This window comes from Maniola jurtina, chromosome 13 (genome assembly GCF_905333055.1).
Source record: "Maniola jurtina chromosome 13, ilManJurt1.1, whole genome shotgun sequence".
Taxonomy (NCBI): domain Eukaryota; kingdom Metazoa; phylum Arthropoda; class Insecta; order Lepidoptera; family Nymphalidae; genus Maniola; species Maniola jurtina.
In genome coordinates this window covers 5,452,304-5,464,681 of record NC_060041.1, presented here as the reverse complement: position 1 = coordinate 5,464,681, position 12,378 = coordinate 5,452,304, and the positions used below count along the sequence as shown (strand labels likewise).

General features: G+C 39.9%; 2 protein-coding genes across 4 annotated transcripts in view; one reads left to right on the top strand and one right to left on the bottom strand.

Moving 5' to 3' along the window:
• The first annotated feature begins 132 nt into the window (after positions 1-132).
• Positions 133-12,378, top strand: part of LOC123870865 (apyrase-like) — a 33,137-nt gene continuing 20,891 nt past the window's right edge. Inside the window, exons 1-11 of one of the 3 annotated variants that reach the window (XM_045914344.1) lie at positions 133-319; positions 923-1,148; positions 1,791-1,982; positions 2,092-2,222; positions 2,888-3,032; positions 3,863-3,989; positions 4,553-4,710; positions 5,120-5,210; positions 5,355-5,516; positions 6,007-6,173; positions 6,727-6,850. In XM_045914344.1, coding sequence (XP_045770300.1) covers positions 219-319; positions 923-1,148; positions 1,791-1,982; positions 2,092-2,222; positions 2,888-3,032; positions 3,863-3,989; positions 4,553-4,710; positions 5,120-5,210; positions 5,355-5,516; positions 6,007-6,173; positions 6,727-6,850 — 1,624 coding nt within the window. In that variant the 5' untranslated portion in view covers positions 133-218. Of the gene's footprint in view, positions 320-615; positions 723-922; positions 1,149-1,790; positions 1,983-2,091; positions 2,223-2,887; positions 3,033-3,862; positions 3,990-4,552; positions 4,711-5,119; positions 5,211-5,354; positions 5,517-6,006; positions 6,174-6,726; positions 7,284-12,378 lie in introns of those variants that run through there. The other 2 variants (XM_045914343.1, XM_045914345.1) reach the window with 2 other exon arrangements.
• LOC123870870 (pancreatic triacylglycerol lipase-like) lies at positions 7,781-12,376 on the bottom strand. The gene is made up of 6 exons (XM_045914353.1): positions 12,299-12,376; positions 11,154-11,331; positions 10,451-10,596; positions 9,621-9,866; positions 8,274-8,616; positions 7,781-7,868 (listed from the first exon to the last, which is right to left on the bottom strand). Exons 1-6 carry the CDS (start codon positions 12,333-12,335, stop codon positions 7,820-7,822), a joined length of 999 nt encoding a protein of 332 aa, XP_045770309.1. The 5' UTR covers positions 12,336-12,376; the 3' UTR covers positions 7,781-7,819.

Below are 12,378 nucleotides of genomic sequence, written 5' to 3'. Positions count from 1 at the left end.
ACATACCAAAATATGCAATATTAATACGACTGGTGATCCTTTTATACCTACCTAAATATATAATATTTATTAGGTACCACATTGTCGATTAGATAGGTAATTTAATTTACTATCTTGATTTAGATATAAGTTGGCACTAGAGTAGCAAGATTGCTCAGAAATTTGGCACCTAGTCGATTTTTAAAGATCTCTATCGAATTTTATTTACAGGCAAAAATATGTACAGAGTGTTAGTTTTATTTTTGTGTACTGTGTTTGCTCAAAGCAATGATGGGTTATTCGATTTGAATGTAATACATTATAACGATTTTCACGCACAGTAAGTAATTGTTAATTATACATTTTACAACCAAATTAGCTAACACCCGTAAGGGCGGTTACCGCACTCATCCGCTCGAGTCCGTGAAAATACGTTCCGAAGTAGTCATAGAACTATTTATTGTATGGCTATATATATATTTTTTACACACTAGATCCGACATCCGTCATCTGTGAGTATATATCGGATGTGTATCGGATTCAAATCGGACATATTATGATGTGGATATGTCAACGATGTCCACTGAATTTGCTTGGATTTGGATCAGAGATCGGATTAGTGCGTAAGCAATATCCGAATTCGGTCCGAGTTCTTTATATCCGTATTTTCACGGACTGATCGGATGAGTGCGTAACCGCTCTAATGCGTTGTAAAGCCTCTTTCAAGTTGTTTGAACGTTCAGGTAAATGATTCTACAAATGCCGTAGATAACGAGTACCTATGAGAGTTTGTTTCGATCTGGTTTGGCGAATATGACCTATTTTTTGTTGAAGATATTTTAAATATTTTATTAGCTTTTAAAATTTATTCCGATATCCTATTAAAGTTTTAATGAAGTGTCAAGTATACTTTCGGGAGTCAATTTTTTTTTAAATGTTAAAGTTTCGACGAAATAGCTTTGAACGGAAGTCCTTGCAACCCAGTAGAAGGAATCTGCATTGGTGGCTATGAGCGCCTGTATACAGCCATTCGTCAGGCGTTGGAGAGCGAGCCAGATTCCTTGATCTTCAATGGCGGAGACACCTTTCAAGGGACTATGTGGTACAACTTTCTACGCTGGAACGTAACTCTACATTTTATGAATTTGTTGCCACAACACGATGCTCATGTAAGTACATAAGTATATAAACTGAGACTTAGATAGTACCACAGTACCTAGTGCATGTAAGTAAGTATGTTTTAAGTAAGGCATGTTTTAATCAAGTTAGCCAAATCAAATCAAAATCGTTTATTCAACACCTTTTGTTTGTCCGATTAAACTTAAAACTAAAGGTTCCAAACGCGCCCAAGTCTGAGAAGAGCCTACAACAAACTCAGCCGGGTATTCAAGTATGCCAGGCATTTCATTAGTCAGACAGTTCACCACAGTTTTTTTGTACCTACCACCTAAACCATCGCTGGATGTTTGAAAAACTTTATAACTTAGAAATACCTAAGGTGCATACCTGAGTACATACACATTACATAATTACAGAATAGGTATATTTACAATTTAAGAAAACTATCTACGGAACTGACATAATTTTACCTATCGTGTTATCGACCTATGATATACGACTACCTACCTAGGTAGGTACGACAACGCGGAACTAACCTGATCGTACTTATTATCTTTGAATTGGGTGTTTAGTTGCGATTATCGATATTAATAATTTTCATAATCAATTTTAAATCTATAGCTTAGAGACTTAACTGTCGGAATAGATCAAAAATTATATTTGAATCATAAAAAAATACTATCTTCTTACAGGTCCTTGGCAACCATGAGTTCGACAATGGAATAGACGGTCTTCTTCCATACTTGAAGGATTTAAATTCACCCATGCTTGGTGCCAATGTTAACACAACCTTCGAACCAGAAATGACCCCGTACGTGAAGAACCATATAGTAGTCGAGCGAAAAGGACGCAAGATTGGCATTATTGGAATATTATTGACGGGGGTAGGTGTGGTTCCATTCATTGAAACCTTCATAAGTTTCATCACCCAGGATGACCATAATTTGATACGTTTAGTCTGATTTTTGATTCAGTGGAATTGTGATGTTTCAGTTTACAGCACCAATAGGAAAAGTAATAATGGAGGATGAGTTGGAAGCGGTGCGGCGCGAAGCTGCCATACTCACTCAACAAAATGTGGACATCATCATTGTGCTTTCACACGTTGGATATTCCACTGACCTGTAAATGAATATAGTATCTACCTACCTACTAATTTACAATCTATTCTTCCATAGCTGATTTAAAAGGTAAACAAAGCGTTTCCCGCAGAAAACTAGAAAACTGACGCTTTTTCCTCGACGCATAGAGCAATCTTTTTTAAATTCGTTAACAAGTTAGGCCTTGACCTTGATCTCGTCTGGTGATACCTATGTGATGATGCAGTCTAAGATGGAAGTGGGCTAAATTGAAAGGGTTTTGGCAGTTTCATTAAACTCATAGTCGCTTTACGGTTTCTACGCGGCATCATAAAGGACTTTAGCAACCGCTTGGCGGCACGGCTATGCCGGTAGGGTGGTAACTAGCCACAGCCGAACCCCCCATCAGATAGCTCTTACCACAATCTAACAATTGAACCATAATAAACAGGATAAAAGTAGGTACCTACTTGCCTACCTAATTCGGGTCATGATCAACCCATCACCGGCTCACTACAGAGCACGGGTCTCCTGTTAGAGTGAGAAGGGTTTTAGCCATAGTCTACCACGCTGGCCAAGATTGTAATGGGAACCTTTCTATAAACTCATCGCAAAGATAAACCTTCAATAGATCCACCTAGCGATCTAATTAAAAAATCAGGCCCATAGACAATAGAGGGTGGAGTATAATTTAATATGTATGTATATAGGAGGTTGGCAGCTCTGATGCCGCCCGAAGTGGACATAATAGTGGGTGCGCACACTCACACGTTGCTGTACAATGGACAGGCGCCGGACGGCTCGCGGCCCGCCGGACCGTACCCTACTGTCGTCACACAAGCTAGCGGACATAGAGTGAGTACCTGAGGTTTGCTTTATAAAAGAACTGCTGAGTGGCGGAGACAGCTTGGATACCTACGTCATATTCTTTATTCTTCCTCTCTCGCTCTCTCTATAATTCTTTCTCTCTCCCCGCGTCGAATCGTCCGAATCTTCAACGCGCGGAAGTGTGCGAGGTTTCATGAGATTTCATATACCTACAGAATTTTAAAATTCGTTTCGTTCTACGCGTTCGGCTCGGATAAGTGTGTTCGCCTTTAGACGAAAATACGTCATTGTATGTTTGTTACAACTTCAAGGCACTAGAATGTAACGACCGAAACAACAACACTACTTCGATCCCCTTCTATCACGTTCAGGCTCACTTCAACTCTACCTAATACCTAGTGAGTCTTCTCTTTTATAGAGAAATGTAGTTCACCCCAAGGCATTATCTAATAATTAAATTGTTTAGGTACCTACTTAGAATATAGAGTTATAGAAAATATCATGGTGTGAAGTATATCATCGTCATTATCATGAATCATGATGAACCCATCGCCGGCACACTACTGAGTATGGGTCTCCTCTCGGAATGCGAAGACTTAAGGCAATAGTCCGCTGCGCCGGCCAAGTGCAGATTGGCAGACCTCACACATCTTTGAGAACATTATGGAGAACTCTCAGGCGTGTATAATTCCTCACGGTATTTAATTGCTTAGGTACTCTGAAAAGTTACTGCCCGGAATCGAACCCGACCTCCCGAGTAAGAGGCGGACGTCTTAACCAGTAAGCTATCACGGCCTTAGTGAAGTAAGGTAGATGCCTTACGTGAAATGAATGTGTCAAAATATTGTTTTACTTAGATCCTAGTCGTGCAAGCCTCGGCTTACACTCGCTATTTGGGCGACATCAAGTTATATTTCGATGACGAAGGCCAGATTGTGTCCTGGGAGGGGCAACCGATATACCTTGGCCCATCGATTGTAAAAGGTAAGTAAGTATCCAAGTAAGTACATAATACTAATGCTACACTTAAGGCGGAAACAAGTACAAACATATCCAATTCAACTACTAGAAGTTGGGATGAAAGGCACTGTTAAATATGAAGGCGTTAATACTTCGAAGCGCGTAATGTAACCGCGCACTTAGGGTGAGATCTATAGAGCACACTTTGACTTTGCTCAGACTTAAGACATTGTTAAAACGAGATAGCGTTATATAGCTGGCATAAATCTGTCTCGTTTTAACTGAAACTTAAGTCTTAGCAAAATCAAAGTGCGCTCTATAGATTTCAACCTTACATTCGCACACCGTCAGCAGCACATACACGCGCGTACAAGGATAGTACAATGTCGCCAATTTTTAGCAATTCACGCGTATAGATAACATTAAAAACAAATATCTCTAGTATTTAAATTCAACGTAAATAAACTGTAACTAGTGTCTGACTGTACAGTCTGCTATTGGCTGCCATAAGCTTACGCTCCTTCACCTCTTCTAAATGTAGTTTAAAGGTGCAAGAGCAAGTGAAACTCTTTTCTCTGCTGTCACAGATCCACAGATAGGCAGCCTGCTAGAACCGTGGCGACGGGAAGTGTACGCGATCGGCAAGGAGGTGCTCAGTGTGTCACTCACGGAGCTGAACCGCGACGCCTGCCGCCGCGCGGAGTGCAACATCGGCAGTTGGGTCTGCGACAGCTTCATTGAAGAGGTATGTTGGAGACGAATCGACTTTTCTCGCATTCTGGTTCTTTCGATTTTGCCCTGCATGACGTATTCGATGTTGTCACCCTCACACCGAGATACGTATCCGAAAAATCTTACAATAAAACTCTGTATACTGACGCTGAAAGACGTTGTTTTATGCCGAGTTCTTGGAGTATAGAGATATTGGTACAAAATATTTAATATTTGATGCTTTGACCGAATTTAATAATCTTACTCTAAGTCGAGTTGGAAGGTCGGAAGGGTTTGGGGACCCACCGCAAGATTAACAAGAAAATACTAACCAAAATTTGATTAATGGGAAGATACCTTCGGCAATCAATTAATATTCGTCGCAAGTGAAGGTCCAATGTAGATAGATGTAATAGCTATACTTATAATCATGTTATCAACAGGTGATGCCCCGCGCGACTGGTTCTGCGTGGGGATATGCTCATGTGTGCTTGATCAACATTGGTGGCATTCGAGCTCACATCAGTTCAGGAGGTAGATAATTTTATACACAAGGCAGTTTATACAGAAGTGTCAAGTGGTGCAAACACGGTCGTGTCCGTCACAGATAATACTGTAATGACGTCATACATAAGATCAGAAAACGAAGAATTCTCACATAATAATTTTTTTACACAGAAATCACAACCGAAGGGGTCCTCATGGCGCTACCATTCGAGAATAAAGTGCAAGTGTACGATCTAAAGGGCTCGTATTTGCTCGAGGCACTCGAGTTCTCAGTGGGAGTGAGCCAAAGCGACCCGCAAAACTTCAACAGTGGTCGGATGATTCAGATTGGGGGTGAGTATGCACATATACCCCCATTCTTATTTTGTTCTTGAAAGTTCTGAAATACAGCAAGGTGCCCCAGCGTAACCTTCCCATATTACACAAATTCGACGCAGAGTCCACTCCGATTCGGTTCATAGCAAAGCATGGAAAGAGCTTTACGTCGTGTTCCTTACGGTGGAGTTTTCAAAATTGAATTGAAAGAAGTGTACGACGCGTAGACCACGCGTTGTTCACATACATACAATTCAACGTAAGGAACATGATATAAAGCTCATGCTATATGTACTATTTATGAGTAGAGTTGGGGTGGAGTCTATGTAATGTGCGAAGCATTAAAAGCTTCATAGATACAACGGGCAGCTTTATTTTTCCATAGCCAACAATTAGCTTGTCTTTGACGCGACGGCCCAACGCGTCTAAAGAAGTTCTGAAATGTTTAATTCATCTAAATTTTCAATTCCAAAACTAAATACTTTTTACATATAAAAATCTGTATCAGGGATGCGGGTGGTGTACAACGCTTCAGCTCCTATAGGATCGCGCGTAGTTTCCGCCAGAGTGCGCTGTGTGAAGTGCAAAGTGCCGCGATACGAACCACTCGACACCGAAGCCACGTACCGCGTCCTCAGTCAGGACTATATCGGCGAAGGCGGCGGGGGATTCACGGTAAACCTTAATAACATATTCCTTCTAATTATTAATTTTAGGAAATACATTAAAAAAACGTCCGTGAGATGTCATGGGAGATCTGACAGAATCGAAGTTTCTTACACATTGTCATTAGGTTCATAGAGATAATTTGGAATCTAATCGAAATTCTAGCTCTTTGTTTTCATTTCGAAGGTTAGAGTTCTATACTTTATTTATTTCTTATGTTGCAAGAAATAAATGTATTAAAGATCTGTCTGACAGTAAAATGACTAGCAATTTTTTAAGGAAAAAGTGCATATTCGTACCACACCCTCATAAGAATTTTTCAAATCGACGCCATTATAATATAGTTGGCACAAAACAAGTATTCCAATCTGAATACGAGGCGATCTGTTTTTGTACACCATATACAAAAAGTAATAAATAATAATAGTTAAGTATATAATTACTTCTTAGTCTGTGACCTGCGCAAACGCCATGTTGCAACTTCAGATTGGGCTAGGTACTTACTTGCAATAAATATTCATTCATTGAAACAAAATGTTTATACAATTCTCTCCGGCAACAGATGTTAGCAAACAACAGACAGAACGTCGAGGACGTCGATGTAGACTACGTGATGCTGCGGAGGAGCCTGCGGCGACAGGGCACCGTTTTGAAAGACCTCGACGGACGCATTCGAATTTTGTATTAAAATCAATTAGCTATTTATAATTTTTACATGCATGTCAAAAATTGCAGAACTGGGTTACATACATAGGCCAATTTTGGCTTAGTGGGCAAGGCATCGGGTGCGATTTCCAGAAGATACAGGTTCGAAATTTCGAATCCTACCAGTTCCGCAATTTTTGATATGTACCTATGTAAAAATTATTTAGAAATTTAGAAAGTTAAGAGTAGTTAAACACCATCATAAAAATTACAAATACTGTTTCATATTTTATCTGTATAGGTATCTTACAATCATATGTCATTTAAGAACATTTTAAGAACTTGAGAATAATTGACTGACATTATCATAAATTGAAGAAAACCTGAATAAAATTCGTGTGAAATAAATGAACAAAGAATGTTATGTGATAGCATAATTTAAATAATAAAATAAAAATTTTAATTTAATTTTTACTAAGCTTTTTATTTTTACTTACGAAACGTATTAAGTTATTAAGATGCCAAAGGCTTTCGTTATAATCTCTACCGCATATGCAATGTTGTTACTTCAATAATAAATTAATAAGAAAGTGCCTAGAAGACTAAAAACGGTCATTTGATTTTAAAAAATCATACGGCCACAAGTGAAGTTATTCTATTAAAAATTCACGACGAACAAATTTTAACAGCTAAAAAACTTATGACAGGATTTTTTAATCATCAAACGACCATTTGTGACCATCTAGACACTTCCAATACATAATCACTTTCCTCCAAACTAGACAGGCTAGAACGGAAATTGTGGATCACATACGACATTCGCAACTGTTGTAATTGTCTGAATTTAAAATATTCTTGTTGCAACTCATGTGAATTTTAGCGAATATTGGAATAATTGGAAATAATTGCGATTATTACATATATACCTGTCTAATTTTGGTGCTAGGCCTGAAGTAATTGAATAACAAGCGTAGAAAACAAACCATTTATTTACTTAAACAATAAATAAATTAGAAAGGATATTCGCTTCCAGTGTTTACTCGATATAGGCCGGGAGTCCTGTAAAAGATGACAAACTTTTTCATAAAACATAAAAGGTTCATTTATTTCACTTTTTTATTTAGTGATTTAAGTTAGTAAAGTTAGGTAAAGAACTAGCGCTCAACCTTTTAAAAAGGATCAGTAATTTTTTTTTTAAATAATAAAATAGCGAGCAGACGGGTCACCTGATGTTAAGTGATTACCGCCGCCCATAAACATTATTTCCAGCACCATAGGTACCGCTGATGCGATGCTGGCCTTACATTTATTATTTTTAATAAAACATATTGAAAACAAACGAATAAGTATAATATTATGAGAGCTTTTGCATTCGCCACATATTATTTGGCCAATGTATACCTACTGAGGCTATAATAATAATAATTTATGTACCAGGTACAAGGGAATGTTCAAATCACTTACACTTGTTTAGTCAAATCTGCGTTGCCCATACTCAAGACATCCCCACTACAAGTGTCAGAGACGATCTCGGAAGTGCCAGAGCAGCGTCTGCCCGTCAGATGGTTGTAAGTCACAGAGGCTGCGAACTTTTCCCACGCTCTTTGGTGATTGCATTGGCTTGTACTGCACCCCGGTTGGGCAGCACCACCGTTAGGGTAGAAGTCGACGTCTCCGACAGTCGTTAAGAAACCGATGCCGATGCCGTTAGGGCCAGCGTCGGTGTGGATTCCTTCTACGTAAACGGCATCGCTGGAATGAAGGCGATTAGGATTCCAGTCCCAGAGTGGGCCCGCAGGATCTAAACCTGTAATAAAAGGTACGCATGACAACCCAAACGTAGAATTACATCCATACAAATATTACAAATGCGAAAGTGTGTCAGTCTGTCTGTCTGCTAGCTTTTCATGGCCCAACAGTTTAACCGATTTTGATAAAATTTGGTACATAGTTAGCTTACATCCTGGGGAAGGACATAGGATACTTTTTATCCCGGGATAAAAAGTAGCCTATGTGGGGATTCTTATAAGAGCTCATCCGTTCTGATTTATATGAAGTTTGGTACAGAAGTAGCTTGCATCCCGGAATTTTTCTCCCCGGATAGTCTGTAATATGTAGGTTGCTTACGCGTTGAATTTGAACAAAAGGCGATACAAAATTATGTAGGTTGGATTAAGAAATATCTTTAAGACAATAGCTTATAAGATTTTATTATAATTACTGTTAGTTGGTATTTAAGAGTCGATCATAAGCCTCCACAAAATAAAGACGTTTACCACACCGCCGTCCTCCGTCAATTTTAATCCACCAAAAGTTTAATATTTCAAGTCAAAGAGTTTCCACAGGATTTTCGAAAACCTAAATCCACGCGGACGAAGTCGCGGGCATCATGTAGTTTTTTATACATTTAAAAATTGCGAAACCGACAGCTATAAAATTCATCCCTCTGGCTATAAAGGGCGCTTATGTCAAGGTTCTATCCATTGGTAATAACAATAAGCAAAAGGCATAAGCGTGATAGTACAGTGGTTAAAACATCGGCCTCCTATTCGAGGGGTCCGTTTTTCGATTCTCGGCACGCACCTGTATTTTTCAGAAAGCAATTAGGTAAATATGACTTGCTTCAACGGTGAAAAAAAACCTGCATGCCTAAGAGTTCTCCATAATGATTGTAATGTGTGTGAAGTTTGCCAATCCGCACAATTTGGAAAGCGTGGGCTACTAAGGTGGACTATGAGTATGACTTAAACCTTTCTCGTTGTGAAAAGAAAGCTCTAATAGTGGGCCGGCGATGAGTTGATCAACACATACCGGTAATACGCGCCACTCTGCCATTCAGCTGCTTGCCAGCGTTACCAACAACGTGTGCGCCCAGACTAAACCCAATCAAATGTATGCTGTCCAAAGTTATTCCAGTAACACTGCCTAAGAAGTTGAGGAACTGGCCGAGCCCTCTCCCCACTGCCGGAACTCCAGCCACGACGGTGGAGTAGTCTGCGCTAGCAAGCTTACTCCAGTCCATAATTATGACGTTGCAATTGTCGTTATCCAGGATTGCTGAAATAAATCAATACAATGTATGCAATATGCATACTAATACGAACCAAATACAAATGATAAATGCGAAAGTATGTCTGTCTGTCTGTCTGTCTACTAGTTTTTCACGGCCCATCCGTTAAACCGCTTTTGCTGAAATTTGGTAGGTACAAAGATAGGTAGAATCCCGAGGAAGGGCGTAATACTTTTGGTCCCGGAAAATCAAAAAGTTCCCCCTGGATTCTTAAAGGCCCATTCGCTTGAGGGATTTTTATTTTTGGTCCAGTGAAAACTTGGATCTTGAAGCCTGACGTTACGCTACTTTTTATCCTGGAAAATCAAAGAATTACACCGAATTTTTAAAAACCAAAACGAAATCGCTGGCATCGTCTAGAAAAATATTCTGAGTCACTCACTGATTCATCATTCATCAATGCCCAGCCCCAAACCCTTGGAATTAGAGAGCTGAAATTTACATAGAGGTAGACAAGAAATAAGTTCGGATTTTTCTAAATTCTCAGGGGATAGAGAATAAAATATATAAAGAGCCACATATTCTTTAACTCCAGGGAAAGTCACCGATATAGAAGTTAGGGAATAAGTACCATCTCTGATGGCTATATTGTTTGCAGCATCCAAGTTGCCCATCCAGCCGTGAACGGAGACCACGGTCGGACTGTTAGGGTTGAAATTTGACATAAGCACAGAGGTAGCATTTGATGTCAGCCTCTGAGGCGAGGTCGGATTGCGTCTGAAAAGAAAAAAACAGGTATTAAAATCAACTATTTGAATAGTTAGTTGAATACTCACGTACACGTACACAAACACACACACAGCAATATACACACACACGCTCACGTTCACGCTTGTACGCACGCACGCACACACACACACACACACACACACACACACACACACACACACACACACACACACACACACACAAAACCTTTGTATTTGTTCCTATAATAATAATGTTAAATACGGCCACTATGTAGGTATGAGAAGGCACTGGCCTCATGCTGACCAATAAGATACGGGCTCTCCCAGCTGCGGGGCCAGGACTCCATGAAGAAAAAATGGATTTAACGGAGTCGTGCTGGTATAAGTAAACATCATATACCTATATAATAATAATCATTATTTGGTAACTGCATGAATTTGTTAAAACTTGTTTGAATTGCGATAGTGATTGTGACGTCGCGTTGGTTTAAAACGGTAACTGGATGGGTGACCGACGCTACGTAACAATTTGGTAGAAAATTGCTTATATAATAAGTGATCTCTAAAATCTAAATAGGTAAATACCTTGTGAAGAGGTAGTATTCATTATCGGCGGGGTTCCTCTCAATTTGATTAACAAGTTCAGTGTTGGGCTCAGCCTTTAAGTCCACCATACGAAACACTCCTTCGCCATCCGGGTACTCGATGAAACGCGAATATTTACCCTCACCAATATCCAAAGGTCCTGCTGTTGCGGTATAGACTGTAATAACATAAATCAGTTAAAAAATCTTGAGTCAACCTAAAAACTACCAGGAATACATGTGTGTGAATCAGGGTTAGCCAACTACCAGGAATATGTGTAGCCGATTGGCTAACCCTGTTTCAACAGAGCTAAGTATAGGACTATAATAGAAATGATGCTATCTTATTGGTGGATTTTACCACACCCCTGCCGGCGGCAAAAAATGCTCAAGATAACCTGGAACAGCTTTACACCGAACACCAAGGTACTGGGATTGGTCCACAAAGAGAGAGAAATCATGTCCACCACCATGCGAGGAAGCTCGCTTTCTTTGGGCATTTACAGAGAGGAGGACGATTCTCATTCCCAAGATTAGTGTTGGAAGGGAGAATTGCAGGCAAAAGAGCTCAAGGTCGCCAAAGACGCAAATGGTTGGATGATATAACGGGGTGGACAGGGCTTAGTTACCCGAAGTTGGAAGAGGCGGCTTTTAATAGAGAAGCTTTTCGGATGATGATCGCCAAACTTCGTTTCGAAGAAGGCACGTGATGATGATGATGATAGTAAAATTGCATTTGTGTGGGTAGGTTCTGTGAACGTTTGAGTTCTTATTGCTCATGAGCTCTTGACCGATCTGTACATCGTCACTCGTACATAGACCTCCTATTATATTCTGTAGTACTGAGTGGGAAAGCAGCCTAAAGCTGGCATTTATATTAAATGCATAGGCAAGCATACAATAGACATGCTCATTAATTTTTGACGTGACAACGTCTTATAATTCGATAGAGCCGGCTGCACGCACGAAAAAACATGACTCATGCGGCGTTACCTCGCTCTGAGGCGTTCCATGTAAGGCTTGAAGTGCAAGCGAGAGCGCGGAACGAGCGACAAAGAAGCACAATCGGTCTTTGTTGTCACGTTCAACTATCGTCAGTAAACCGACTTTACAGACAACCAATTTTTTTAAACATTTCGTACATACCCGCAACGGACAGCAGAACACACAAAACAGCCTTCATGCTTCCTGGTTCGCCAGAGCTCTACGCTCACACAAATGTCGTT